The 26,908-nt window shown below is 38.5% G+C and overlaps 1 protein-coding gene across 3 annotated transcripts in view; it reads right to left on the bottom strand.

Annotated features, from left to right (window-relative positions):
* Nucleotides 1-26,908, bottom strand: part of LOC137284386 (protein sidekick-1-like) — a 62,756-nt gene that overhangs the window by 18,884 nt on the left and 16,964 nt on the right. For all 3 annotated transcript variants that reach the window (XM_067816169.1, XM_067816171.1, XM_067816170.1), the window contains exons 2-19: nt 17,865-18,134; nt 17,305-17,601; nt 14,492-14,603; nt 11,862-12,085; nt 11,248-11,398; nt 10,835-10,962; nt 9,624-9,740; nt 8,184-8,351; nt 7,391-7,684; nt 6,794-6,934; nt 6,232-6,420; nt 5,289-5,912; nt 4,497-4,595; nt 3,235-3,426; nt 2,104-2,474; nt 1,584-1,824; nt 1,082-1,197; nt 360-546 (exon numbers count right to left, since the gene is read on the bottom strand). In XM_067816169.1, coding sequence (XP_067672270.1) covers nt 360-546; nt 1,082-1,197; nt 1,584-1,824; nt 2,104-2,474; nt 3,235-3,426; nt 4,497-4,595; nt 5,289-5,912; nt 6,232-6,420; nt 6,794-6,934; nt 7,391-7,684; nt 8,184-8,351; nt 9,624-9,740; nt 10,835-10,962; nt 11,248-11,398; nt 11,862-12,085; nt 14,492-14,603; nt 17,305-17,601; nt 17,865-18,134 — 3,921 coding nt within the window. The remainder of the gene's footprint in view (nt 1-359; nt 547-1,081; nt 1,198-1,583; nt 1,825-2,103; nt 2,475-3,234; nt 3,427-4,496; nt 4,596-5,288; nt 5,913-6,231; nt 6,421-6,793; nt 6,935-7,390; nt 7,685-8,183; nt 8,352-9,623; nt 9,741-10,834; nt 10,963-11,247; nt 11,399-11,861; nt 12,086-14,491; nt 14,604-17,304; nt 17,602-17,864; nt 18,135-26,908) is intronic.

Below are 26,908 nucleotides of genomic sequence, written 5' to 3'. Positions count from 1 at the left end.
TTTGTGAACAATTGTCTGTCATGATTGCATGTCAGCTTTCACATAAAGTGAACCAACACTGTGTTTGTAATGTCATAAGTAACATATGGTCATCTTAGTTTTGGAGGAAGTATTGCCTCAACCTTTACCATTTCATGGATTATAATCAAGGTGAATCTGGGCTTTGAACCCATCAGCAGAGGATTCTGATACAGCAAAGTGATGCATCTCTGCATTGTCAACTGATGTAACTCATACCACAGGGCCACCCCACGTCCTGGGTTTAATGAGGAAACAACAAAATCAAAATGGAGCGTAATCTCCAGCTTGACTAAAAATATTCACATTATTCATTAAATGAACGGACAAAATGTACTCACAATCTTCAAAAGTCTTGTCAGTTTCCACGCTGCTGAGAACACCATCACCCATCCTTGTGTAAGCCAAAACCTGAATTTGGTAGGAAACAAACTTGCGCAGATTTCTGAGAAGAAAGTGTGTGGTTTCATTATGGTCCACCACCTCAAACTTGGCATCTATCCCTTCACTTGGAGCAGAGTACTTGATCTGCAATACATAACACATGATGAACTGGCTGACAACCAAACAATATTCAAGATCAAATTGCATTCTATCAGATATACTCCCTTTCCAGCCTTTTTGGTCATTCTTAACAATGGCTAGGCTAATAAGAATATTCTTGAAAACTACAAATACGTTAATAGCAATGTTATTACCTAGTAAAAGACTTTCCTCAGGGGCAATTTTACTTCAGTTGTTCGGCCTTATATATCTTTTACTGAAGGGTACACAAGTCTTGAATAGTTGACAAAATTAGACCAATGTTTGCTTATCTATTTACCCTATAGGTCAAAAAGGCAAGTCTGGTTTAGAGAAGGAACTAATACAGCAATGTTTCATTGAAAACATAATTCAAAACTATGATTCTTCCATTACTTAGTCTTTAAAAGGCATGTTTTTAGAAAAGCTCCATCTTGAACAATTTACATTTCTGTTTCCACCATCCTAGCACAGTGACCATAAAAAAGGATAAGACATGATTGGCCAGACTTTGCTGTATGAAATGATGTGTAAGATTCACCTTATATCCCAGTATCATGCCGTTTTGCTGCAGCAGGGGCACCGGTCCCCAGGTGATGTTGATGCTGGTGGAAGATTTGGCTACAGCCTTCACCCTACTGGGACTAGCACTCGGAACTACAAGCACACAACCAGCATCAGTTATACACATAGAACTTAGTGGCACCTAAGTAGATTCGCAACTGCTATGCTGCTTTGTGTGTTATTTTGTACAGCCAACAATACTTTTGTTACATATCAAGGCTCAGTGTGTCAATATAAAGTTTGGAAAACTACTAACACACTAGTCAATAATATTGTGGATATTTCGTGTCTTGAAAGCCTCAACCAGTTAACAAGATTTATCCACCTGGGCATGATGACACATTCAATATTAACAAACAGCATAAGCATCATTGAGTCAGTTCTTATATCAGTCAGGAATCAGATAAAACACTGCGTAAGTGTTATATCTTCTTCCTGAGAATTCAAACATAGGACCACGAGGTGCTGCAGTCACTGACCTGACTCTCGCGTCCTCTCTCTGGTCACTGGACTATAGCTGCTGACCCCAACATCATTGTAAGAGGTCATCTTGACCTCGTACTCCACCCACTCCTCCAGGTGACCCAGGATGAAGCTCTCCATGTTCATGCCATTCTCCAGCGGCAGCACCACAAAGTCAGCTGTTGGGTCGATGTCTTTCATCCTATAGTACAACTTGTAGCCCTGGGGCTCTCCATTCCAATCTTTGCTCGGAAGAGGCTGCACAAATACAACACAAAAGTGGTGTATCATCTCTGTTCATAACTTAATATTTGATAACAAATGACTTTCCGTTTCTTAAATGCAAGCGTTAATCAGAAAACTATGGAGGAATGGGTTTCAGAATTTTTCACAAAGCCAGGTCTCTAAAAGTAATGATCCTCCATTGTAAGTCCTGCCATGTCATTAATTGGCCTCCAACATTAAACTAGGGTCTGTATCACAAATTGAACTACCATCTTTCCTTCAAACGCTAATGCATTTGAAATACAAACTTACAATCCAGCTGATCCTGAAGGCTGTAGAATTCAAGGCCCTGACTGTGACATTCCCAGGAGGACCACCAGGGGCATCTTGCATCGTCTCAAACATCCTTGTGGGCAGGCTGGCATTGCTCCTGCCCACTATATTCTCTGCAATCAACCGCAGTCTATACTGTGTGTAAGGGCGCAAGTTCTGCACCAGAATCTCACGAGCATCAGGATCATTACGTGTGTAAATCTCTTTCCATGTCGTGCTGGTTCCTTCAAGAGCTTCCACAATCCACAGAGTTATAGACGTCTTGCCGTTGGAGCCAGGCAGGTACTGCAGCAGCACTGACCGAGCCTGCATGTTGGTGATCCCTAGGTTGTATGGGGCCGTTGGCAGTTCTGGAAATAGTAGGATCATATGTCTCTTCCAAGAAAAAATAATAATAAAAATAATAATTTTGGAGCACTCAGCCTTATTTTGTCCATGACTGAACACAATGCATGAGTACATAAACAAATTGAGCCTCCACAGAAATATTACCATCTTTTGAATCAGCTTGACCAACCATTTCCTCAAGCCCCACCAACCATTATATCATTGTCAACTCTTATCACAAGCACATCTTGGGCTCATTTTGGCTATCTAATTGGTGCACCAGTGGAAACTGTAAATGAAAATGCAACCAGCACTTATGTCTGCATGCCCAGGGTCCATTTGAAACAGGTTCCAACTTGTAAACACAACCATGATCTTTCAGCAAATTCAATATGTCTAAGCCCTTAAACCCTACTGCATCCCTAAGCCTTGTGCTTTAATTTGCTAAAACATAAAGATTATGGACAGTACTGTATGGTCATTATTCACGGAAATTGATCGCTGAAATCATGCTACAACATGTAGATTATCATGATCCAAATAATGATAATCATTAAGCATAATATGATCAAGGCCACTCACAACTAAGAGTGTGAAAATTGTTGATTACCACATCAGCTGTTCGAACCTAACAACTATGATAATCTTCATGAAACATACTGTTGGCATGTTGCTCCCAATATTCTATTAGTAAAGGGGGTCACATAGGATTTAAATCTCTGACAGGCTATCGTGTGTCCTTCAGCTATTAGAAGTTATTGTGAATAGTGTGACAAGGATTACCTGGAGGTACACCAGAATCGATGTCTGCTGAGGAAAATGGTCCTAACCCCTTCCTAGTCAAGGCAGCAACCGAGATGTGGTAGGTAGTTGTTGGCATGAGTCGCTGGATGGTGTAGGATGTCAGGCTGGGGATGAGGTCGATTTCATTTCTTGTGGACGTCTGGTTTTTCTTCTCATACCATAACTTATACCCTGTAATTCATCACAAATCATCATCATCACATGTAAGTCTGTACTGTCAACAATTCATGTGACAGAGGTCATACTGTAAACATTTCTGAGAGCGGTCACATTGTCAACATTGCAAATGAACAGAAATTCTGTCAACCTTTCAAGTGAGAGGTCATATTGTCATCACTTTAAAGGAGAGAGTTCACATTGTCAACATTGCAAATGAGCAATCACACTGTCAACATTTCAAGAGAGAGGTCATATTTTCATCATTTTGTAAGGAGAAAGTACTGTCAACATTTAAGTAAGAGGTCATATTGTCAATATTTCAAGTATGAGTTCATATTGTCATCGTTTCAAGGGACAGGATCACATAGTCAACATTGCAAATGAGTAACCATACTGTCACAATTTCAAGTGAGAGGTCATATTGTAAACATTTCTGAGAGCGGTCACATTGTCAACATTGCAAATGAACAGCCATACTGTCAACCTTTCAAGTGAGAGGTCATACTGTCATCACTTTCAGGGAGAGAGTTCATATTGTCAACATTGCAAATGAGCAACCATACTGTCAGCAGTTCAAGTGAGAGGTCATATTTTCATCATTTTAAGGGAGAGAGTTCATATTGTCAACATTTCAAGTAAGAGGTCATATTGTTGACATTTCAAGTGAGAGGTCATATTTCCACCATTTCAAGTGACAGAGTTCATACTGTCAACATTTCAAGTAACAACAGTTCATTTTATGTCAACATTTCAAGACAGAGTTCATTTTTAGTCAATTGCTCAAACTATTTTTGTTAACATCTTCAGTGAAAGTTCATATTGTCAATATCTCACTTCATAGTGTTCCCATTGCTAACTCCACAGCATGAGTCTGGTAATAAATGTTAACTTGAGCAAGCTGAGCTAATAAACACTGCCAAGTGACAGGTTCAGGCTAGTGGGCTGCTACACTTGGAAAAAGAACATCATTCATTTTAGAGTCATATACTTTGAGATGCCCAATCTTAAAGGGCACTGCAATGAACTAATACAATTCACCTACATTACAACCAGGTAGGCTTACAACTGATACTACATCTCACCTTGAAGGACTCCATTCACCTCATGCGGCACTGTCCACGACACACGTAGGGTGGTGTCTTGAATGTTATCAAATCTCAGGTCACCAACTTCTCCAGGAACTGAAGTAAAACAGAGCTTTTGATTTCCTGAATCATGCTGTAAGATGTTAAGTGAATGCAGCAGAACAGGTATCCCTGGAAGGATGACAAACAGCTGCAACAATGACTTAAAAACATGCAGAACTGTTACACAAACTGGATCTTTAATTCAACAGTCTGATAAAATATGGTCAGAGATAGTGTACCCAGCTAGCAAGACTATGATTCGGACGACCTGTGAAGGTCTGGGATAGAATACTGATCTTCAGTAACCCATGCTTGTCATAAGAGATGACTAACATCAGGTGGTCAGACTTTGTTGACACTCCATCAGTTAAAATTGTGCAGATTGATGCTCATGCTGGTGATCATTGGATTGTCTGGTCCAGACCTGATTATTTACAGACCACTGGTATATAGCTGGAAGTGTGGTGTAAAACTAAACTCACTCTGTCACTCATGTATCAAAATATCTGATGGGTAAAGCAAATGCATATTTGATTGTGTGAGACATGAACTGACACTCTCAGCTGGGTTCCAGAGGAGGAATTTTCCAAGAAAGTTTCCAGGATCTTAAGTGTAATGACAAGGACACTCATAACAGATACCAGATACAATGTTTTGTGAATTTAAAAAGCCTTAGACATCTGAGTCACTCTTGACCATGTATTGCTGACCATGACCCCAGGATGACACCACCTTGGTAGCACTCACCATCCTCCTGTGTTCTTGCAGTTTCTGGAGGACTTGCAGGGCCAGGTCCGGCTGTTGTCCTGCACACAATAGTTGCAACATACTCTGTGTACTTCCTAAGATTCAGGATCAGCTTTTCCTGAGCATCGTACAGGTTATTTGGATCGGATGGAACAAACACTGCCTGCTCTGTCTGTGTGATGGTTTTCCGTCTTAGCTCAATAGTATAGCCTAGATTGACTCCATTTATTTGGGAAGGATCCGGTGGTAGCCAGGTGACTCGGAGTGTGGTTGAGTTGGGGGAAGTAAGAGTTACATTTGTTGGTGGCGCTGTAGGCCGGCCTTCTACTGTCCACACCAGGAATGCATTGCTGTAGTTGCCTATGCCTTTGATGTTGAAAGCAGCTATCTTCACCTCATACTGACTGTAGTATACCAAGTTATCCAAGAGGTACTGTGTGCTGCTTTGTCCGGTCACATTACGGAACTGGAGTGCAGTGTCAGGGTAGTTGGCAATCTTGTAACTGATGGTGTAACCAAGGAGGGCTCCATTCCATGTACTCTCATCTGGAGGCTGCCACTGGACTAGTATGGCTCTGTCTGGACGTGGGGAGCAGTAGAAGTTTTTAGGTGGAGAACTTGGTGCTGAGAAAAACAAAAACATGAGTCAGTAAAACAAACAAGAAATAGTCCAACTACACCAATATAAATATCAGGTTCCCTGCAATTAATGTGATTATGGTAAATGCCACCAGACCCACTTCTTAGATTCCTGGGAGTCTCACTTTGAAGACCCTAACAATGACAGTGCTTGTACCATCTTAGCAAACAACGGTGGAAGAAATTGATCTTCTTTTCAAAATACCATGAATGAACTGTCACACAGCTACTAAGACTGCAATTACAAACATGGGTAGTGGGGAATCCTTCTGAGATCCATCACATTACAAGATGATCATCTTACGTTGTGGGGGCATCTGTAAAGCTTGATCTGGTTTGGGCTGACTGGAGTTGCCCTCTCCAACAGCGTTGACTGCACTGATTCTGAATTTGTAGTATCTGGCAGCCTGAAGACCTGACACATCTTGACTGGTTCTGTCAGGAGGGATGTTGACTGGGTATACCACCCATCTGGAATTCTCATTGTTACCATCTGAACATACAATGAAATCATTCATATCAAAAAGGAACAGAAAATCATACTAATGAGTACCAATGACATTTCAACTAAACACTTATTAGAATGCTAATTCTGCAAAGACAATGAAATCATTATGTGACCAGGAGATCTAACACAGAGACAATGACAGCAAAAACAGTTCCAAAATATAGTATATTGTTAAGCTCAAGCTTACAATATTCCTGAAAGTGGTATCAGACTGGCAAGGCAAATCAGAGGTCAGCAGTGAAACAGTTTATGCACAACACTGTAACTAACAACTGTCTCTCATCCTCAAAAACAGTTTAACATGACTAAACTTTCTACACTAGACAAACATGATGAAATGGCAATGGTTCTAACTCACTTTGGACTTCATCTCTGTAGCTGATGATATACCTCTGAATGGGGCTGTTACCATCATATGCTGGTCGCCATTGGATGGTCACAGTGTTTGGTTTGGTTGCATGCAACACAACAGAGAGCACTACAGGGCGACGGGGAAGTTCTGGGGAGAGGAATTGATGATATGCAAATATTAAAGAGATAATAACAAGTGAAGCATTTCAAACAAGCACTGAGTCAACATGTTTTTTTTGAAAAGCTACGAATCATGAAAAGGTCTTCATACATAATTTGGTTTCATCCAGCACGAAGAAAAACACTGTTACATCCCTCTGTCACATTTTGCATACTCTTTTGACACATCCAATATATTCATCACATGAAGCAGTCATATTTCACATTCATCTATCAAACAATCTCTTGCATTTCACCAACTTTTGGCACAATTCCATTCACACTTTACATCTATCTTCAGGATATTCCAAATTTACATCATTCACATTTACATTACATTCTAACACAATTTCCATCATCAGAATATTCACAATTTACATTCATCTTTCACAATTATATTCACATATTACATGATTCTTTCAAACGGATCAGCTGGATAACTCACCAACGACCATCAGTGTTGCTACCCTGCTGTCATTGCCCCCTGGAGAGATGACCTGACACTTGTAGCGACCAATGTCCTGACCAGCAACTCCACTTATGATGAGACTGCCCTGTGGCGTGATGAGATGTCGACCTCCACTGCTGATTGGCTGTTCCACATAATCCGGCTTCTTGTAGAAGAACCAGTTCCATGTGACCTGGACATTCTCATCTCGGGTGACACCACACTCCAAGGTGGCGCTGGTACTCAAGATGGCAGTGATATTCTGTGGTGGCCGGACTATCTGCGTTTTGACTGGAAACATAAGGTGTACAGTTGACAGAAAGGTGTGTCAATGAGCTTTAATACACGTCAATATTTCAGTTTTCTTTAAAAATGTCAGCTACTGGAAAAAAAAACAATAAAAAATTTTAATATTCTCCACATGTAAATGACAAGTTTTGTCAGTATTTCTAGGCAAACCTCATTCCATGCTGAACAGAAAAAAACATATCTCAAGGGACCATTGATGGATTTGTAAACGAATATTCCAATTTTCCAAACATTGATTTTTGTAATCTTTCCAAGGCAATGGGTTTTCAATATTATTTTAAATGGCGACTAAACTCAGATCAATGAGCATTCAAACTCATTCAGGACCATTTTATGCCCAGTGTCACCTTGCAATGAATGATTACCCTTCTTCAATGGACACGATGTGTCAAATTGCTGCTAATTAAAGTGTCTAGACTTGACAGCTAATTGACTCTAAAGTCATTATGAGGATCAATTACACATAGCAACAAATACGTACTGATGACTTGCAAGGTGGCTTCTTCGGAGGCATTACCACGAATATTGGTGGCAATACATCGGTAGACAGCAGAGTCTGATTTCCTGGTTGTAGCTATAAGGAGCAAGCCATTGTCCAGGATCTGGAAGCGACCACCACTCGAGATAGTTTCTTCACCACCTGATGTCACTGACAAAGTAAAAGGAAAATAGACATATAATAATGTAATGAACCAGATGTAAAACACACGCTGGCATTTAACATGTTTTGTTTGTTCGATGCCATGCTCAGCAATATCCCAGTCACATGACTGACTCTGGACCACACAATTCAGGAGTGCAAAAGCATTGTATCAGTTAAGACAATGAGTCTTACCACCCTATCCACTAATAGTCCATCTCTCATAAGGAGCAGGAGGTCTGTTCCCAACTGAATCGCCACACCACATATTACAAGTGCCAAATAGGTCAGGATGTAGCCTACATTTACATAAGATGCAACGACAGCATTTACCCCTAACCATCGACATTTTCAGACAGGTGACCACTGCATGTGGAACATCATGATTACACACCATCAGGGCATCGATCATCAAAGTAATCATACTGCTGTGACAACTGTAATTCATATACTTCATACTAAGACTCTCGCATGTTCAATGAATCGAACCGTAGCCCTTCATTAATTCAATTCATTATTCATGGTCAACGGAAATGAATATTAAGAAATATCAGCGATTTTTTAAAGGGAGTGTGTTATACTTGAATCCTGTCCATTTCCAAAGAGAGATATGCAAGAATGCAACATGCCTTGCAGCAGCACAAGTCATGTTAGTTTGCCAAGACTGCACATGGTACTGTCAACTATAACTACTACATACCAAAGTTGAGTGATATGAGATCAGAGGTTATTGCTGCGTCTAATTAACACTGTCAACATAGGCATTCCATACTGTTTATCAGTCACTTAACTACATAATTGTATTCATGAATAATTATACACATTTGTCATCCAATATCTGTGATTACATATATTTGCCACATATGTGTATTAATTGCAGCAATACTTCAAACAGATCATCATGAATCTAATATCACTTTATGAAACGAGGCCTCCTAGCAACTGGCAGTAACTACATGGGCACTACTTCCTCATCAAGACCTGGCGACCAGGCCTCATGTTCCTTCCAAAAGGCAGTAACAACCATTCTGTGATAAGAATAGAGATAAAATGTATTAGAATCCAAATATATGCGTGCACTACAAAGGGGGACAACTGTTGTCATTCTGCAACTGTCAAAAGCCACAATATGAAAACTGTATGCATCTGCAGCTTTAGCTTGAGAATAACTGTGGCACACAAATATACACAAAACAATAACACTGAATCATAATACATAATCATGTCCAGCAAACAGTCACAGATTACAATACAATAACATACGTGCACAGAGATCGTTACCTTTTTTCCACGTAATGACGGGCTGGGGAGCTCCAGTTACCTCACACGGGAACCGGGCTTCATTGGTTTCCACCACAGTCAGATCCAGCGGAGAGGTCACAAACCTTGGCGGAGAACCTACACACAAACACACAAGCCATTTGCTCAATGTACTGTACAAGTTAGCCAAAGTCAGTGGATACCTAGACTCAAATATTTAAAACCTGTTGGCCTAAAACCAGGTACTGCCATATATTTTAAATATGATCAAATATTGTCAAATACCATTGCCTGTGGGAAACTAAACAAGGAGTGTATGTTTTGTTTAGTTTCTGCAATGCCATACTCAGCAATATTTCATCAGTCTGATGGCCATAACTTTTTACCTTAACAATTGGCAAAACACAAGCCAGTGAATTCTTAGAGTAGATGCACAATGTTAATTGATTTAAAAGAAAATTTTCAACCATTTTCACAAAAATATTCTTGTCTTTTTCAGAATATTTCATAAATTTCATTAACCAAAACCTAATGAGCAAGCCTTGAGCAAGCAAAGGTTGCATGGATATGTGCTCTATATAAATATCCTATCATAATAATAATGTTAAGCCACCAAGAATTCTAACATATTATCAAAAACTATAAAATATGGAGATGGTGCCCTACCCAACAGTAAACAATCAGTCCTATGGTCTAGCATGCAAGCGTCAGTCAGATACCATTTTTCTTACAATGATGGTATGGTACCACATATGAATTTGTACACTGTTTCTTGTTTTGTAAATCCTTTTGGTTTAACCATGCATTTTTATAAATTTCTCATGAAAAAAAAACAGAAAGTTTAAACTTAAACCTGGTATGAGAATACAACTAGTACCGTTAATGCGAAACAGAATATTACAAATCCTGATATGTACAAACACTCATTATAGAAAAAGACAACAAGTCATCCATACATTATATCATAAACACCTTCTTGTCTCCTAACACACTTCCTTTCCCTTACCCAATTCCCGATTTTTCAATCCAAATAATGTATTTTCAGAGACAAGTCTAGCCTTGCCATCAGTGCTGAGTCCAGCTAAATCACTGTTGGGGTATACAGAAGTACAGAAGGCATTTCATAGTAAAAGCATGCAATACAGTTGGGGACAGCCCCTTCCTCTTGGTTAAATGAAGTGTTTATTTATTTTCTCATTTCATTTAACAACCTTCTGCTGCACAATACATACTGTTTACTTTAAGCCACGTTGATGCGGACACTTCCCCTGCTCCATTCCTTGCTATACATTGAAACACTCCACTGTCTGGTAGGTCAATTCTCTCAATTACTAAAGTGCCATTGCCAAAGTCACTGTATCTGTGGACAAATTAGTTTACAGACATCGTCAAGTCCATATGGAGCAATCACAGGAATTGAAAGGCGTTTCACATTAAAGGCCACTCAGAAATTGTAAAAGCTGGACATTTGCATTCACCTTAGTCATTTTAAGTGGGAAAAATGGAAATATTTTTTAATATTAGTAGAGTAATACTTCTCTATGTATGATATTACTGCAAAATAAAAAGTTCATTGACTGAAGTAATACATAAAACAGTTCTGAAACTGGTTTAGGTTGCTGATTCACTGTGTTTTATTTGGTACCTTGGGTTGCCAAGTAGTTTGATCTGTCTGCCATTGTAGTACCATGTGAAACTGGGAGCTGGCTGTCCCACAGCCTCACAGAACATCTCAACTGTATCACTGAAGTCCTTCTCCATTGTTGTGGGCAGTGGCGGGGTGATGAGGGGACGCTCTGCAACAAACACTAAGCTGTACAACAACTGGAATAATATCCTAAAGGAAGGGAGATAAAACATCAATGATACACACAGAGATGGATTACCGGAACCCTGGTAAGTCTAGTACATATTCAACCAATTTCACAGAGACCTATAAATAATCTTGTTTGTCCTAGAAAAATATTTGAGTGAGTGAATATGTTGATTTCAGCAATATTATTGCAATTCACAGTGGGAGACACCAGAAATGGGATTCACACATAATACACATAGGGGGAATTGAACCCAGGCCTTCAGCATGACAAGCAAATGCTTTAACCACTAGACTAACCCACGTCCCAAGAAACGCCATATCATTACAATTGCTTTAACTTGATTCACTGGACACCTAATCTGTATCAGTAGTTAATAAGCAAACACATATCTGTCTTTGACTGATGGAGGTTTAAACACACTTTCAGCAGGCAGCAGCCTTACCTCTGATGGTGACGTTCACCCTCTTGGTAACACTGGAGTACTGAGGACCACCAGGAATGGACAGTTTGCCCTCACACTCATACACTCCTGTGTCAGTTTTCATGGGTGACTTTATTGTCAGGACTCGCTTGAATGGACTGAGCAGGTACCTCCCTGAACGCACTATCTCAGTCCTGGAATCATCTGTCACCTTAAACCAGCTGATACTTAGATAATTGATTGGTCTGAAACATGACGCAGAAGGTTAGTTACTTTTGGTGAGAAAGTGACATGTGTTCAAGTACACAAAATATAAATAACTGGATCTTCTTTTCAATATACAGTGATGGCAAGTGGACACTTTTTTAATGTAGCTATATAGGTTGGGTACAATCAAGCCAAGAAAGAGACTCCTGCCATGACCATACAACACTATGGAGCAATCCACTGATATGTGGAAGTAACTGCTTGCTATACTAGATCAATATTCCAGTGTCTTGCTACCAAAACCCCCCTTGCTTTTTGTGACCCTGAACACACTCATGCTTTTTTAAACCCTGAATACACTCTATGTCCCATGTGATCCTGAATACGCTCAATGTCCCTTGTAGACCTTAATACGCTCCATGCCCCTTGTAATCCTGAATACGCTCCATGCCCCTTGTAATCCTGAATACGCTCCATGCCCTTTGTAATCCTGAATACACTCTATGCCCCTTGTGATCCTGAATATGCTCTATGCCCCTTGTAATCCTGAATATGCTCTATGTCCCATGTAACCCTGAATACACTTAATGCCGCTTGTAATCCTGAATACACTCTATACCCCTTGTAATCCTGAATACACTCAATGCCCCTTGTAATCCTGAATATGCTCTATACCCCTTGTGATCCTGAATACACTCTACACCCCTTGTAACCCTTAATAAACATGATGCCCCTTGTAATCCTGAATACGCTCCATGCCCCTTGTAATCCTGAATATGCTCCATGCCCCTTGTAATCCTGAATACGCTCCATGCCCCTTGTAGACCTGAATACGCTCCATGCCCCTTGTAATCCTGAATACACTCTATGCCCCTTGTGATCCTGAATATGCTCTATGCCCCTTGTAATCCTGAATATGCTCTATGCCCCTTGTGATCCTGAATATGCTCTATGCCCCTTGTAATCCTGAATATGCTCTATGTCCCATGTAACCCTGAATACACTTAATGCCGCTTGTAATCCTGAATACACTCTATACCCCTTGTAATCCTGAATACACTCAATGCCCCTTGTAATCCTGAATATGCTCTATGCCCCTTGTGATCCTGAATACACTCTATGTCCCTTGTAACCCTTAATAAACATGATGCCCCTTGTAATCCTGAATACGCTCCATGCCCCTTGTAATCCTGAATATGCTCCATGCCCCTTGTAATCCTGAATACGCTCCATGCCCCTTGTAGACCTGAATACGCTCCATGCCCCTTGTAATCCTGAATACACTCTATGCCCCTTGTGATCCTGAATATGCTCTATGCCCCTTGTAATCCTGAATATGCTCTATGCCCCTTGTGATCCTGAATATGCTCTATGCCCCTTGTAATCCTGAATATGCTCTATGTCCCATGTAACCCTGAATACACTTAATGCCGCTTGTAATCCTGAATACACTCTACACCCCTTGTAATCCTGAATACACTCTATGCCCCTTGTAATCCTGAATATGCTCTATACCCCTTGTGATCCTGAATACACTCTATGTCCCTTGTAACCCTTAATAAACATGATGCCCCTTGTAATCCTGAATACGCTCCATGCCCCTTGTAATCCTGAATACGCTCCATGCCCCTTGTAATCCTGAATACGCTCCATGCCCCTTGTAATCCTGAATACGCTCCATGCCCTTTGTAATCCTGAATACACTCTATGCCCCTTGTGATCCTGAATATGCTCTATGCCCCATGTAACCCTGAATACACTTAATGCCGCTTGTAATCCTGAATACACTTTATACCCCTTGTAATCCTGAATACACTCTATGCCCCTTGTAATCCTGAATATGCTCTATACCCCTTGTGATCCTGAATACACTCTATGTCCCTTGTAACCCTTAATAAACATGGTGCCTCTTGTAACCCTGAATACATCCCATGCCCCTTATATCCTTGAACAAAACCCATGCACCCTTGCAACCCTAATTTTACACACCCCGTGGCCCCTTGCAGACCCAAACACATCCCTTGGTCCCTTGCAGACCCAAACACACTTCATGGCCCCTTGCAGCCCTAAACAAACTTCATGGCCCCTTGCAGCCCTAAACACACCTCATGGCCCCTTGCAGCCCTAAACACACCCCATGGCCCCTTGCAGCCCTAAAACACTCCATGGCCATTACACACCTGTTCCCACTGCTATCCTAAACACATCCCATGGCAACTTGCAACCCTGAACACCCTCCCTGCAACTCAACACACATCCGATGGCTCCTTGCAACATTAAATACACCCTGTGCCTCCTTGCAACCCTAATCACACCCTATGGCCCCATTGCAACCCTGAATACACCCCTTTGCCCCAATGTAACCATGAACACAATGGGCACTTGTTTACAAAGCACCATCAGTTTTGTAACCTAGAGATTATGCAACAACTTAGTTAACACACCGTGCGTTGATGACACACTCCACTTTAACATCCGAGTCTCCTTCATTAGCAACAGCAGCCACTGGTGGAGATATCATCTCTGGGAGAATGTGAGCTGATCGGTTGCCATGTTCTGAAAGCGAAGCAATTCTTTTTACTTTTTCTCATTCATCTTATTCTGAAATTGCATGACAGCTAAGGAATGGATAAAGACCCTATGAATTTTAAATTGGCAGCTTAACAATGTTAATCATTTCTCAGTAGACGAAAATTCTTTACTGTGAAAAGACACAGCAATTTCTTGTTGTAAAATTTCAAGGTCACTTGTAAGAATAAGGACAAATAAATGTTTCATAAAACACTCCTAATCAATGGATCAATATTAGGTGCATGAATATCAAATTTATCAAAACATTCTTTGCTAAATTCTATTTTCACCAAAATATGCATCTTATTTTTTATAACAAATGAAAACGTGTCCACAACAACTGTCTACTCTACTGGCCCCTGACATGGAGTCACATTAAGCAGGAACATTTGATGACACCCTCAGACAAGGAATATTCATTGACAAAAGGAAGAAATTACTGTCTCAACATACTAAGAGACAATGAAATGATGTAATATTGGTAAAGTATGAACTGAATGAATAATAGATGATGGCCTCACATGCAAAATCTGAATCATCCATGTGACATTACTAAAAGTTTAATATACCATATTCAGCTTGCATCTGATCTTGTAAACCTCCACTTGTCCTTCACCTTATTAGTAACAACCACAAAACCATGCTTTTGAGCCTGATAAAAGTTTCACTTATCTAACTACAAAACCTAGATTATTCATTTATAACAACCTACGGAAGCGTATTAGGGCCACAGTGAAAAATATTTTTAGTCTCGTTAATATCTCCTATGTAGGAGATACTAAGTCCTACGTAGGAGATACTAACTCCTACGTAGTGGATACTATCTCCTACCTGCGTAGGAGTTAGTATCTCCTACGTAGGACTTGCCTACCTTATCTCCTACCTACGTAGGAGTTAGTATCTCCTATGTAGGACTTACTACTCAGTTCAACAAATGATTCAACTCAAATGAAAAATGGCAAATTCTTATCAAAACTTTACACCAAAACGCAGCAGTTCACATGAACGATATTTGTAGATGCTTTTCAGCAATTTGATGAATCCTCCTCGTGCAATTAATTTGCAGTTGTTTCCCCCAAGTTGGTGGAGAAATTCATCTTCGTTGTAACCATGTATACATATATAACATATAGTGGGTGTTTTAAGTGGGTCTAGACTTTTGATGGGTAGTATACTTGTTGCATATTACTTTCATGTGTTGGACCAACTGTTGTACTTTACTGCCTCGCATTCAGTTTGCCCTATTGTTACGCGTTGCAGTTACATTTTTCTATTATGCACTGGATATTTCAGAGGTTGTGCATTAGTCTGCGTGCACAGACATGTCTATCGGTGGCAATCCATGCGTACTTATATCCTTATATTTATACAAGCAAATATAATGACAATCTTTTGCCTTCTTTTAATTCCGTATTGCTTTAAGCCGCCGCACTCAACACTTTTCCACTCGCCTCAAGTCACCTTGTAAACAATTACGGAAAAACAAACCGCAAACGAGCGTTATATCTGATCCAACGTAGCCTCATTTGAAGACAATAAAAACTTTCGGAGGACGTGTCAAAACGAGAATTTCATATTGGAAACTGTTCCCCCCTCCTCTGTGTGTGTGCGTGCGTGAGTGGGTGTGTGTATATCCATAACTGCAATTAGATGAAGGTCCACATCAGCCAAACGTAACGCACACACACACGCACGCACAGTTAGTGTCATAAATATGCATTGACGTGCATTTCTACTAACACCCTGCATAAGAAACATTTTTCAGTAACCACACTTCTTATAATCCGAACCTAATTAAATGGCTATATACTCTTCAAAATAAGTAGGGGAACCTGAACTTCCAATTTGGATAGGAACTGTAAATGTTAACAAACGTTTCAAGGAGGGACATCTTATGAACGCACCACCATTTCCTTCTATTACCACCCTAAACATAACACATGATATGCACATGCACAACGCAGTAGCCTCATACACGTGCACAGGGTCCCATTCTTGATTTTGACGTTTTTGCAAGAAGGAGGAGAAATCAATTAGAACATTAAATTTGACACTCATCTTGCATCACACATTTGCTAGTGTTTGTTTCTAGTGTTTCTTGCGGATTTTTTAAATGAAAATCGTATGCATGCAAATTACATGCCTTCCACCAATCATCTTTCAAAATACATTCCAAATAACTATGGTTGTTAGGAAGTGCAAATGGTGATGCACTCTCAAAACATTGAATAATATCATATCAACATTGATTGACTTCGATGAATCTCCTAAATATGTTTAATCGTAAATAAAAAAAAGGAAGATCCCTTACTTTTTTTAAAATTATATTAAGTACTATATGGCAGATCAGATAGTATATCCTACGTAGGAGATAGTGACACCAAAAACATTTTTCATGGCCCTAATACCCTTCCGTAACATCCATATGGTTATCTTTCAAAAAACCTTTCAAAAGGTCTAAGAATAAATGTTGATCACAATGACCTGACAGTTTTATGATGAGTCATCATTATTTGCTATCAATGGCACATATCCACAACATACAACAGGGCTTGTCAAACTGCAGGTGAACATGTAGCCAATGGACAAATTCAATTTCAGTACACACCACAGAATGGATCACAACTTTGTCATATTTCGTAAATGTTATGACTGTTTGCTCTGAAGCCACTTGTTCAACACTCACCAATAACAGTGATCACAAAAATATGGCTCTGGCTTTGACTGCCTGCACCACTGAAGCCATTGACAGCACGTGCATGGAACTGTCTTCCTGATTCAGATATGGAGTTGGACAACAAAACCAGGTTCTTCTGTAGAGTCACATGATGGTAGATGGATTCAGCAGACAGGGTGGAGTTGTTCTGCTTCCAGTCGATGTCTGGGTCGGGCACGCTGTCAAGTGGGGGAAGGTTCAGGATAACAGCCCGACCTTCTTGGACTTCTATTGTCTGGGTGTCTCCAGATTGGAACATTTCCATGTCTGAAAGAAACAGTCAAGAAACTTCCAAATATTGTCATAGCACCAAACAATGTATTACCCATTCCTTCATCAAATAATTCAATACACTGTATATAAAAGCACAAGAGAGGTAATGGGTTTTTAGTTTACAGTGCCAGACACATCATGATAGGGACACAGAGAAAGGCTTAATACAATGTACACACATGAATCAAACCAACAAATCAAACGAATCAAGCGAACACCTTACCACCATACCACTTTCATAAGAAACTAATACATACATGCTACTACAACGTGGGCTGGTTGACTAAGGAAGGCTCCAAGCTTGTTTCCAGCCAGACATCTGTATTCTCCAGCATCACTGCGCTGTAGGTTGGGTATCTCATAGACATTCTGTGAGGTGTTTCGGAGCAAGAAGGTGCCATCCTTCAGCCAGCTGTAGACTGGGGTCGGGTAGCTTGAGGCTTGGCAGGTCAGCCGTTTGATCACATTCTCCGGCTTTGGGTCACCGGAGGCTGGCTGTTCTGTGATCTGCTGGGGAGGGTATTCCTCTGTAAAACAAAACACTGACATTAAGAAGCAGGCCACAACATGCTGGATACACAACATTGACACTCAGGACAAACAGTAACAATATTTACAAGTTGCCATATTTGTTATCTCTTTTTCCTGAAGCATTAACCATATTTACCATGGTTTTCTTTCTATACCAGCCTATCAAATTCGCAAACATATTTACACTCAGTGTGATTCACTTAAAACTAATAAGCTTGAGACCTGACAATCAGAAGTGTGGAAAAGAATTTTTTGGTAAGTGGTTTTCGCTATCATAATAATAATAACACAAGAGAAAATAAGTTGAGAAAGTATCTATAATGACTAACTGCTTTAAGAAATATGCTGCCCTGTGGTTAAAGCTATGTCAACATAACTTGATGTTATCAGATATATACCATCTGTAATATCAGCAGATCTACAACAGTACAAACACCAGTAACATATAACAATAGGGTCATTTTAGCGCTGGGATAGGTACCTCATATCCTAGCATCAATGGTATATGAATTATCACCAAAATGATTTCAAAATAACACACTTGATTTTTGCTGTATTTCATTGTAAAAACCTGGAAAACTTCATGTGGTATCTTTGTTTCAGAATATGGATGATAAATATCATGACTGTCATGTGGCATCGCAATGAAGAAAGTTTTGAAACTTATTTCCATATTCTAATGGTATCGTAATCATTAGATTCATAAATATTTTCAAGAAACAAACTTCATAACCAACCTATCCAAAGAACTTCAACATGCTAAAAAAAGTGAAACAGCGGTTTACATTTAAGTCAATATATATTTCCTTGCCTAGTCCCATATATTTCTCAGTCCATTCACAAGCATGTTTTATTCCTTCAGATGAAATTCAAATCTCACACAATGGACTGTTGGGACTCTCCAATTGATCAATCAAGCATGACTATTATGATCACTCTTACAAAAATATTTTCTATAATTTGAACAAAGTGCGCATGTTGCCACCATGGCCTGTGTAAACGGTGTGTAGTCCAGCTGTGCGGGTGTCAACCCGTCACATTGAGATGTAATTATTGGCTCCAGCTGGTGTCTGACTCTACAGTATGGTAATTTCATTAACTCCCCACCAGACACCTATTCCTTACACCAACTTGGAAGACAAGCCGGGACAATTGTACACTTATTTAATCAACACTATTAGAAAATTGCACGCTTTGGTAGACTTCTAACAATGGCGTCTTCTATCATGTCATTTTAATCTTTAGAGACTGAATATCCCCAAACGTCTGTAGAGTGTCAAGAAAGGTATTTGAGTACAGTAAGTGGGGTTGCACATGGTGGACTGATCAGAATCCAACACACTCGCATTATCACAGCGGGTCATGAAACAGCATTCTTATCAAGCTGTCTAACATTCTGTGTTTCAATGTTTTACATTTAACAGTTACATCCAAACAAAATACTCAAAATATATTCTTTGAGATTGATAACTCAACTAATCAAAGAAGGACTTTACAACTTAAGCCATAAGCTTAAACCCAGCTAGTGCACTAAACATGGACTATTAACAATGCTAATCAGTCAACTTATAGACCATTCAAACAACATTACAAACATGCTTTAACATAGAATTTCTTCAACAGGATAATGAGCATGCAATAATAGCATGCACTGTCAAAAATATGTCTACTCAATATGACGGTCTAAACAGAATTGGAAAGTTATTTTGAACACAAGATAAATATTCTCACTCCATGACGGCAAGGAATATCTTTAAAACATGAACAAATTATAATTCCATTTATACACCACTGTTAACAGAAACTGAAAAACTTGCAGAAGCCCCCAAAATGGTCAATAACTAAACCATTTGTCAGAACACTCTAAATGCTCTACATGTAGTTGTTCATGACTAGAACTGATATCATTGCCACCTGGCCCATCACATATGAAGGGTTAATTTGGGGGCCACTTCATTTCCACTACACAGCCCCCCATCTCCATCACATGCAAATCTATTCAATCCATATTTCAGGATGGCCAGGAGCAGTACTTCTGTGATTTCCTATCAATACAAACGATTTCTTGTGATGCCAAAGCTATTTGGGAATTCAGATTACGCTTAAACCCCCCAAACATGTTGAAGTTATTGATCTGGCAAGTTTGACAGTGTCACATGGAAAATCAGAGTAACAATGAATCTGTCAGATATTTCTAAATATTTGACAAATGACTAAGAAATGGTAATCTTTTCCCTAATTTCTTAAAACACACTTTTAGTGGCAAGGGCTTAGGCAGCTGAAAGCTCTTTATAATTACCTATTTAAAAAATGCAAAAATGATAAAAGGATATTTGGCTATGTTTAATTTGCTACATTGATTTTTTTCTCGTTTTTCATTAACCCAGAATGTGATGCATGGTCTAACATTCTGATTAACCATGTGAACAAAGAACATCAATGCTATGCATGCTATATAAGGCCTAAATATGTTGTCTCTGACATTTGTCTCTGACACTTAAACAAGCAAGGACAAAGTCATTTTTTAAACAAAAGTGGACTTGGGTGTTTCACACATAAACATTTGACAAAATTGGTTTGTGTCATCACAATCATTCAAACTGAAATGTATTTACTGACAAGCACAGACAAAAGGAATAATTTGGACCAGAAAAATATGACGAAAACATTTTGATTCTTGTAGAAAATATCTTGTTCCATAGACACAATTGTTGTCACTGAAAAAACAACTGCATAAATTGTATCTATAAGCACTGGTCTGACTAACTGAAACAATCAGAGAATAGTCGCAATGACAAAACAACCAAGCTATCCATGAGGTTTTCTCATAATCGAACACAAACAATTTCTGAACACTTGTTTGCAATAACAGTATTTTTCACAAGGCTGGTTTTGTCCATTACATTTTATAGGCAATACAACTCAGCATGATTGAATTTATCTTAAAGACTCCTGGAAATTTATGTTCCTTAACATACTAATCATCCTTTAAAGATGTGAAATTTGCAAATGCAGTTTGTGCTGATTATGAAAAAAAACAAAACAGAAGAGCAACATGTTTCTTCTTCATCTATTGTGCATTAGTAAACATAACCAGGAAAATCTGATAAATGATGCTAACCAATTAATGACTCATTGGTTGTAATGAACTAGTCATCAGTTATGATATTTAAACCAATCCCCAACACTAGAATCTATTGTGACACCACCGGCCATATTAGTGAAGACTATAAAGTACCTGCCCTCATTCTGACAGGTTAACTCTCATGTTGCCAGAAATGCCTTTTCATTATAAACACGCAACAAGCTCTAACAACCTCTATAACATCTGTACATAGTATGTACTCATAACATCTGTACATAGTATGTACTCATAACATCTGTACATAGTATGTACTCATAACATCTGTACATAGTATGTACTTATAACATCTGTACATAGTATGTACTCATAACATCTGTACATAGTATGTACTCATAACATCTGCACATAGTATGTACTCATAATATCTCTACATAGTATGTACTTATAACATCTCTACATAGTATGTACTTATAACATCCCTACATAGTATGTACTACAGTGTTAAACAATATGAAATGTTATAGTTATTTTCCAAAAACATGCATACACTCCTTTAACTGATCGGGGATGAGCTTCAAATATATATCATCACGCTAACTGAAACAAATTTCTTCCTTTTCCAAAGAACACTTCACAGATGTAATGATGAAGAATACAGCAAACAAATAACATCCTGTAATATATCGAACAACTTCTGACATGTTACTTTACTTACCAAAGCATGTTGTGTAATGGAATTGTTTTTTTTACATGTTTTAAATTCATGACGTACAGAAAAAAATGGCATGTTCTATGATGTCATAATGCAGTGTAACAGACTGTGTAGAGCATAGGAAGGAGAGACGAGATGGGAGGCATTCTAACGAAACGCAGATTAGATCTCTTCAGTGAAGACTTAGTGGGGGTTTTACACTTTTTAAGTGTCAATAGTAGATATGAATAACATGTTTTACACAATATACCAATATAACTTGAATGGTGATCAGCATTCATACCAAACACTTTAGCTACTTGCCTTCCTTAACACATCTCTATGAGGCACAAAGTAGCACAGTTTGGAATGGTTCAAACTCATGATGATGCAGTCCTGGAACAGCTAAAGGAAGCAACTGTGCAAAGCAAAAGGGCAGTTTTGACTGCTATGCTAATCGGGAATTATTTTCCATAGAAATATTATAATTTGTTGTTGATCACAAATGAAGCAGATGACTGAAGAGGTATCATGTCAACATAACCAGCCATGATACCTCAGTAATATGCTTTTGTCCTGGACCATTCAATATGACGGTCTAAACAGAATTGGAAAGTTATTTTGAACACAAGATAAATATTCTCACTCCATGACGGCAAGGAATATCTTTAAAACATGAACAAATTATAATTCCATTTATACACCACTGTTAACAGAAACTGAAAAACTTGCAGAAGCCCCCAAAATGGTCAATAACTAAACCATTTGTCAGAACACTCTAAATGCTCTACATGTAGTTGTTCATGACTAGAACTGATATCATTGCCACCTGGCCCATCACATATGAAGGGTTAATTTGGGGGCCACTTCATTTCCACTACACAGCCCCCCATCTCCATCACATGCAAATCTATTCAATCCATATTTCAGGATGGCCAGGAGCAGTACTTCTGTGATTTCCTATCAATACAAACGATTTCTTGTGATGCCAAAGCTATTTGGGAATTCAGATTACGCTTAAACCCCCCAAACATGTTGAAGTTATTGATCTGGCAAGTTTGACAGTGTCACATGGAAAATCAGAGTAACAATGAATCTGTCAGATATTTCTAAATATTTGACAAATGACTAAGAAATGGTAATCTTTTCCCTAATTTCTTAAAACACACTTTTAGTGGCAAGGGCTTAGGCAGCTGAAAGCTCTTTATAATTACCTATTTAAAAAATGCAAAAATGATAAAAGGATATTTGGCTATGTTTAATTTGCTACATTGATTTTTTTCTCGTTTTTCATTAACCCAGAATGTGATGCATGGTCTAACATTCTGATTAACCATGTGAACAAAGAACATCAATGCTATGCATGCTATATAAGGCCTAAATATGTTGTCTCTGACATTTGTCTCTGACACTTAAACAAGCAAGGACAAAGTCATTTTTTAAACAAAAGTGGACTTGGGTGTTTCACACATAAACATTTGACAAAATTGGTTTGTGTCATCACAATCATTCAAACTGAAATGTATTTACTGACAAGCACAGACAAAAGGAATAATTTGGACCAGAAAAATATGACGAAAACATTTTGATTCTTGTAGAAAATATCTTGTTCCATAGACACAATTGTTGTCACTGAAAAAACAACTGCATAAATTGTATCTATAAGCACTGGTCTGACTAACTGAAACAATCAGAGAATAGTCGCAATGACAAAACAACCAAGCTATCCATGAGGTTTTCTCATAATCGAACACAAACAATTTCTGAACACTTGTTTGCAATAACAGTATTTTTCACAAGGCTGGTTTTGTCCATTACATTTTATAGGCAATACAACTCAGCATGATTGAATTTATCTTAAAGACTCCTGGAAATTTATGTTCCTTAACATACTAATCATCCTTTAAAGATGTGAAATTTGCAAATGCAGTTTGTGCTGATTATGAAAAAAAACAAAACAGAAGAGCAACATGTTTCTTCTTCATCTATTGTGCATTAGTAAACATAACCAGGAAAATCTGATAAATGATGCTAACCAATTAATGACTCATTGGTTGTAATGAACTAGTCATCAGTTATGATATTTAAACCAATCCCCAACACTAGAATCTATTGTGACACCACCGGCCATATTAGTGAAGACTATAAAGTACCTGCCCTCATTCTGACAGGTTAACTCTCATGTTGCCAGAAATGCCTTTTCATTATAAACACGCAACAAGCTCTAACAACCTCTATAACATCTGTACATAGTATGTACTCATAACATCTGTACATAGTATGTACTCATAACATCTGTACATAGTATGTACTCATAACATCTGTACATAGTATGTACTTATAACATCTGTACATAGTATGTACTCATAACATCTGTACATAGTATGTACTCATAACATCTGCACATAGTATGTACTCATAATATCTCTACATAGTATGTACTTATAACATCTCTACATAGTATGTACTTATAACATCCCTACATAGTATGTACTACAGTGTTAAACAATATGAAATGTTATAGTTATTTTCCAAAAACATGCATACACTCCTTTAACTGATCGGGGATGAGCTTCAAATATATATCATCACGCTAACTGAAACAAATTTCTTCCTTTTCCAAAGAACACTTCACAGATGTAATGATGAAGAATACAGCAAACAAATAACATCCTGTAATATATCGAACAACTTCTGACATGTTACTTTACTTACCAAAGCATGTTGTGTAATGGAATTGTTTTTTTTACATGTTTTAAATTCATGACGTACAGAAAAAAATGGCATGTTCTATGATGTCATAATGCAGTGTAACAGACTGTGTAGAGCATAGGAAGGAGAGACGAGATGGGAGGCATTCTAACGAAACGCAGATTAGATCTCTTCAGTGAAGACTTAGTGGGGGTTTTACACTTTTTAAGTGTCAATAGTAGATATGAATAACATGTTTTACACAATATACCAATATAACTTGAATGGTGATCAGCATTCATACCAAACACTTTAGCTACTTGCCTTCCTTAACACATCTCTATGAGGCACAAAGTAGCACAGTTTGGAATGGTTCAAACTCATGATGATGCAGTCCTGGAACAGCTAAAGGAAGCAACTGTGCAAAGCAAAAGGGCAGTTTTGACTGCTATGCTAATCGGGAATTATTTTCCATAGAAATATTATAATTTGTTGTTGATCACAAATGAAGCAGATGACTGAAGAGGTATCATGTCAACATAACCAGCCATGATACCTCAGTAATATGCTTTTGTCCTGGACCATTCAGCTCCTACAGGAAACCTGTTGCAATCAATAAAACTTAGTAACCACTGCAACATCAGTTTGAAAGAGGACCTGTATTCACCAACATGACCCAGTGTGTAATACTAAACGTCACACAGACTGGACACTGAATTACTGAACCCTGAATTACTCCATGGTGATATTTCGGCAGGAATTGACAGAATACTCATCACTACACATTAGGAATGCCTGTCACACTGAAATTCTGGAAATTTATGATGGAACCTTGCATATTTTTATGAAGGTGCACTGCAAAGCTATTTTAATTTTGGCTTATAACCAGGTCAAGTGGTAATTAAACTTATTTTTTATGATGTAAGCTTTTCATCAGAAACTTCAACAACTTGTTCTAATTTGGACTGAAGCCAATGTATATTGTGACAACACAGAATTGGCAAAATAAACACAATACAGGAGGTATTCTAAACATGCTGAATGCTGTGTCTGCACAGACACAGAATGACACGTAAAAATGCATTTACTTTCCTTTCTGAAAAATATACAAGTCCATTCATTATTAGAAGCCAAAAATGTCATAATCAGCCATTTTCTCAGATTCACAAAAGCACATGTCAAAACTTCAGACATAGAATAACATAATACAGTACTTTCTAGCATGTAGTGAATAATCTATGTGGCCGGTATAGGGTTTCTGTGCAGACTGACACTGACCTAGATCCTTCCTCCGACTGCAAGCTGTGTTGAATCTATTAATGCCTGACTGTAAACATAAGTGCAGGTATAACTGCAACTAATCGCGCAGATAACCCGGGGTCAGCTGCCTTGAAGCAGTGGCCATTTTATCATCGATTTGTTATTGATTGAGAAACACTGTTGATGAAGGTGCCCAAACAATGTGGATGAATTGTATTCATTAGGATTTGCGCCTAAAGACAGACAAGAATCTCTCCTTTCAGCCATCCACTAAATCTGTCACCTTGCCTTGCTTAACTACAAGCTGATGACGAATCTACAGTCCCTTACTTTCATTATATCAATATTTCATAAGACACTTAAGAGTTGGGAAATCATTATTTTGGGTAAGAGCCACTGAGCGGGACAATGTCCATTGAAAATGATTGATTTGTATACAAAGGGATAGACATTACTGATAATTTTATTGGCAAGGAGATAATGATGTTTAAGGTCTTTCAATAGGATTGTGGCAAATTAAAACAGTCATTCACATCATCCAAACAGCTAAAGTAAACATTCAGGTGAGTAGCATGTCTCAACTCGTGTGGAAGAAAAGCACCACAGGAACATAGCGCTGATTTGAAACTATTAGAGCAAATTACTCCTGTCAGATTCTTCACTTTTCAAGTTTGCATTTATGAGGTCAAAAAGTAATACATTGTCACAAAGTTGTCTGATAAGATACAAATAAAGTTGTTGACTTTATTAATTCATTGTCAATGGACTTTCAACATTGGACTTTTGATGACCCAACATAATCAATCATAAAAAGGGCAACAAATCAGATTTTAAGATAATCTAAAATGATTATTGGGCTGTTTGTGTGATGTGGTAATGAAATGGTGTGAACTCAACTGCGCACTTACAGTATTGAGTATACTCAACTGTGAACTTACAGTAATAAAGTATACTCAACTGTGCACTAACAGTAATGGTGTGAACTCAACTGCGCACTTACAGTATTGAGTATACTCAACTGTGAACTTACAGTAATAAAGTAT

Source organism: Haliotis asinina, chromosome 5 (genome assembly GCF_037392515.1).
Source record: "Haliotis asinina isolate JCU_RB_2024 chromosome 5, JCU_Hal_asi_v2, whole genome shotgun sequence".
Taxonomy (NCBI): Eukaryota; Metazoa; Mollusca; class Gastropoda; order Lepetellida; family Haliotidae; genus Haliotis; species Haliotis asinina.
Note: the sequence above shows the minus strand (reverse complement) of the source record. Positions and strands in the feature narration are given on the sequence as shown.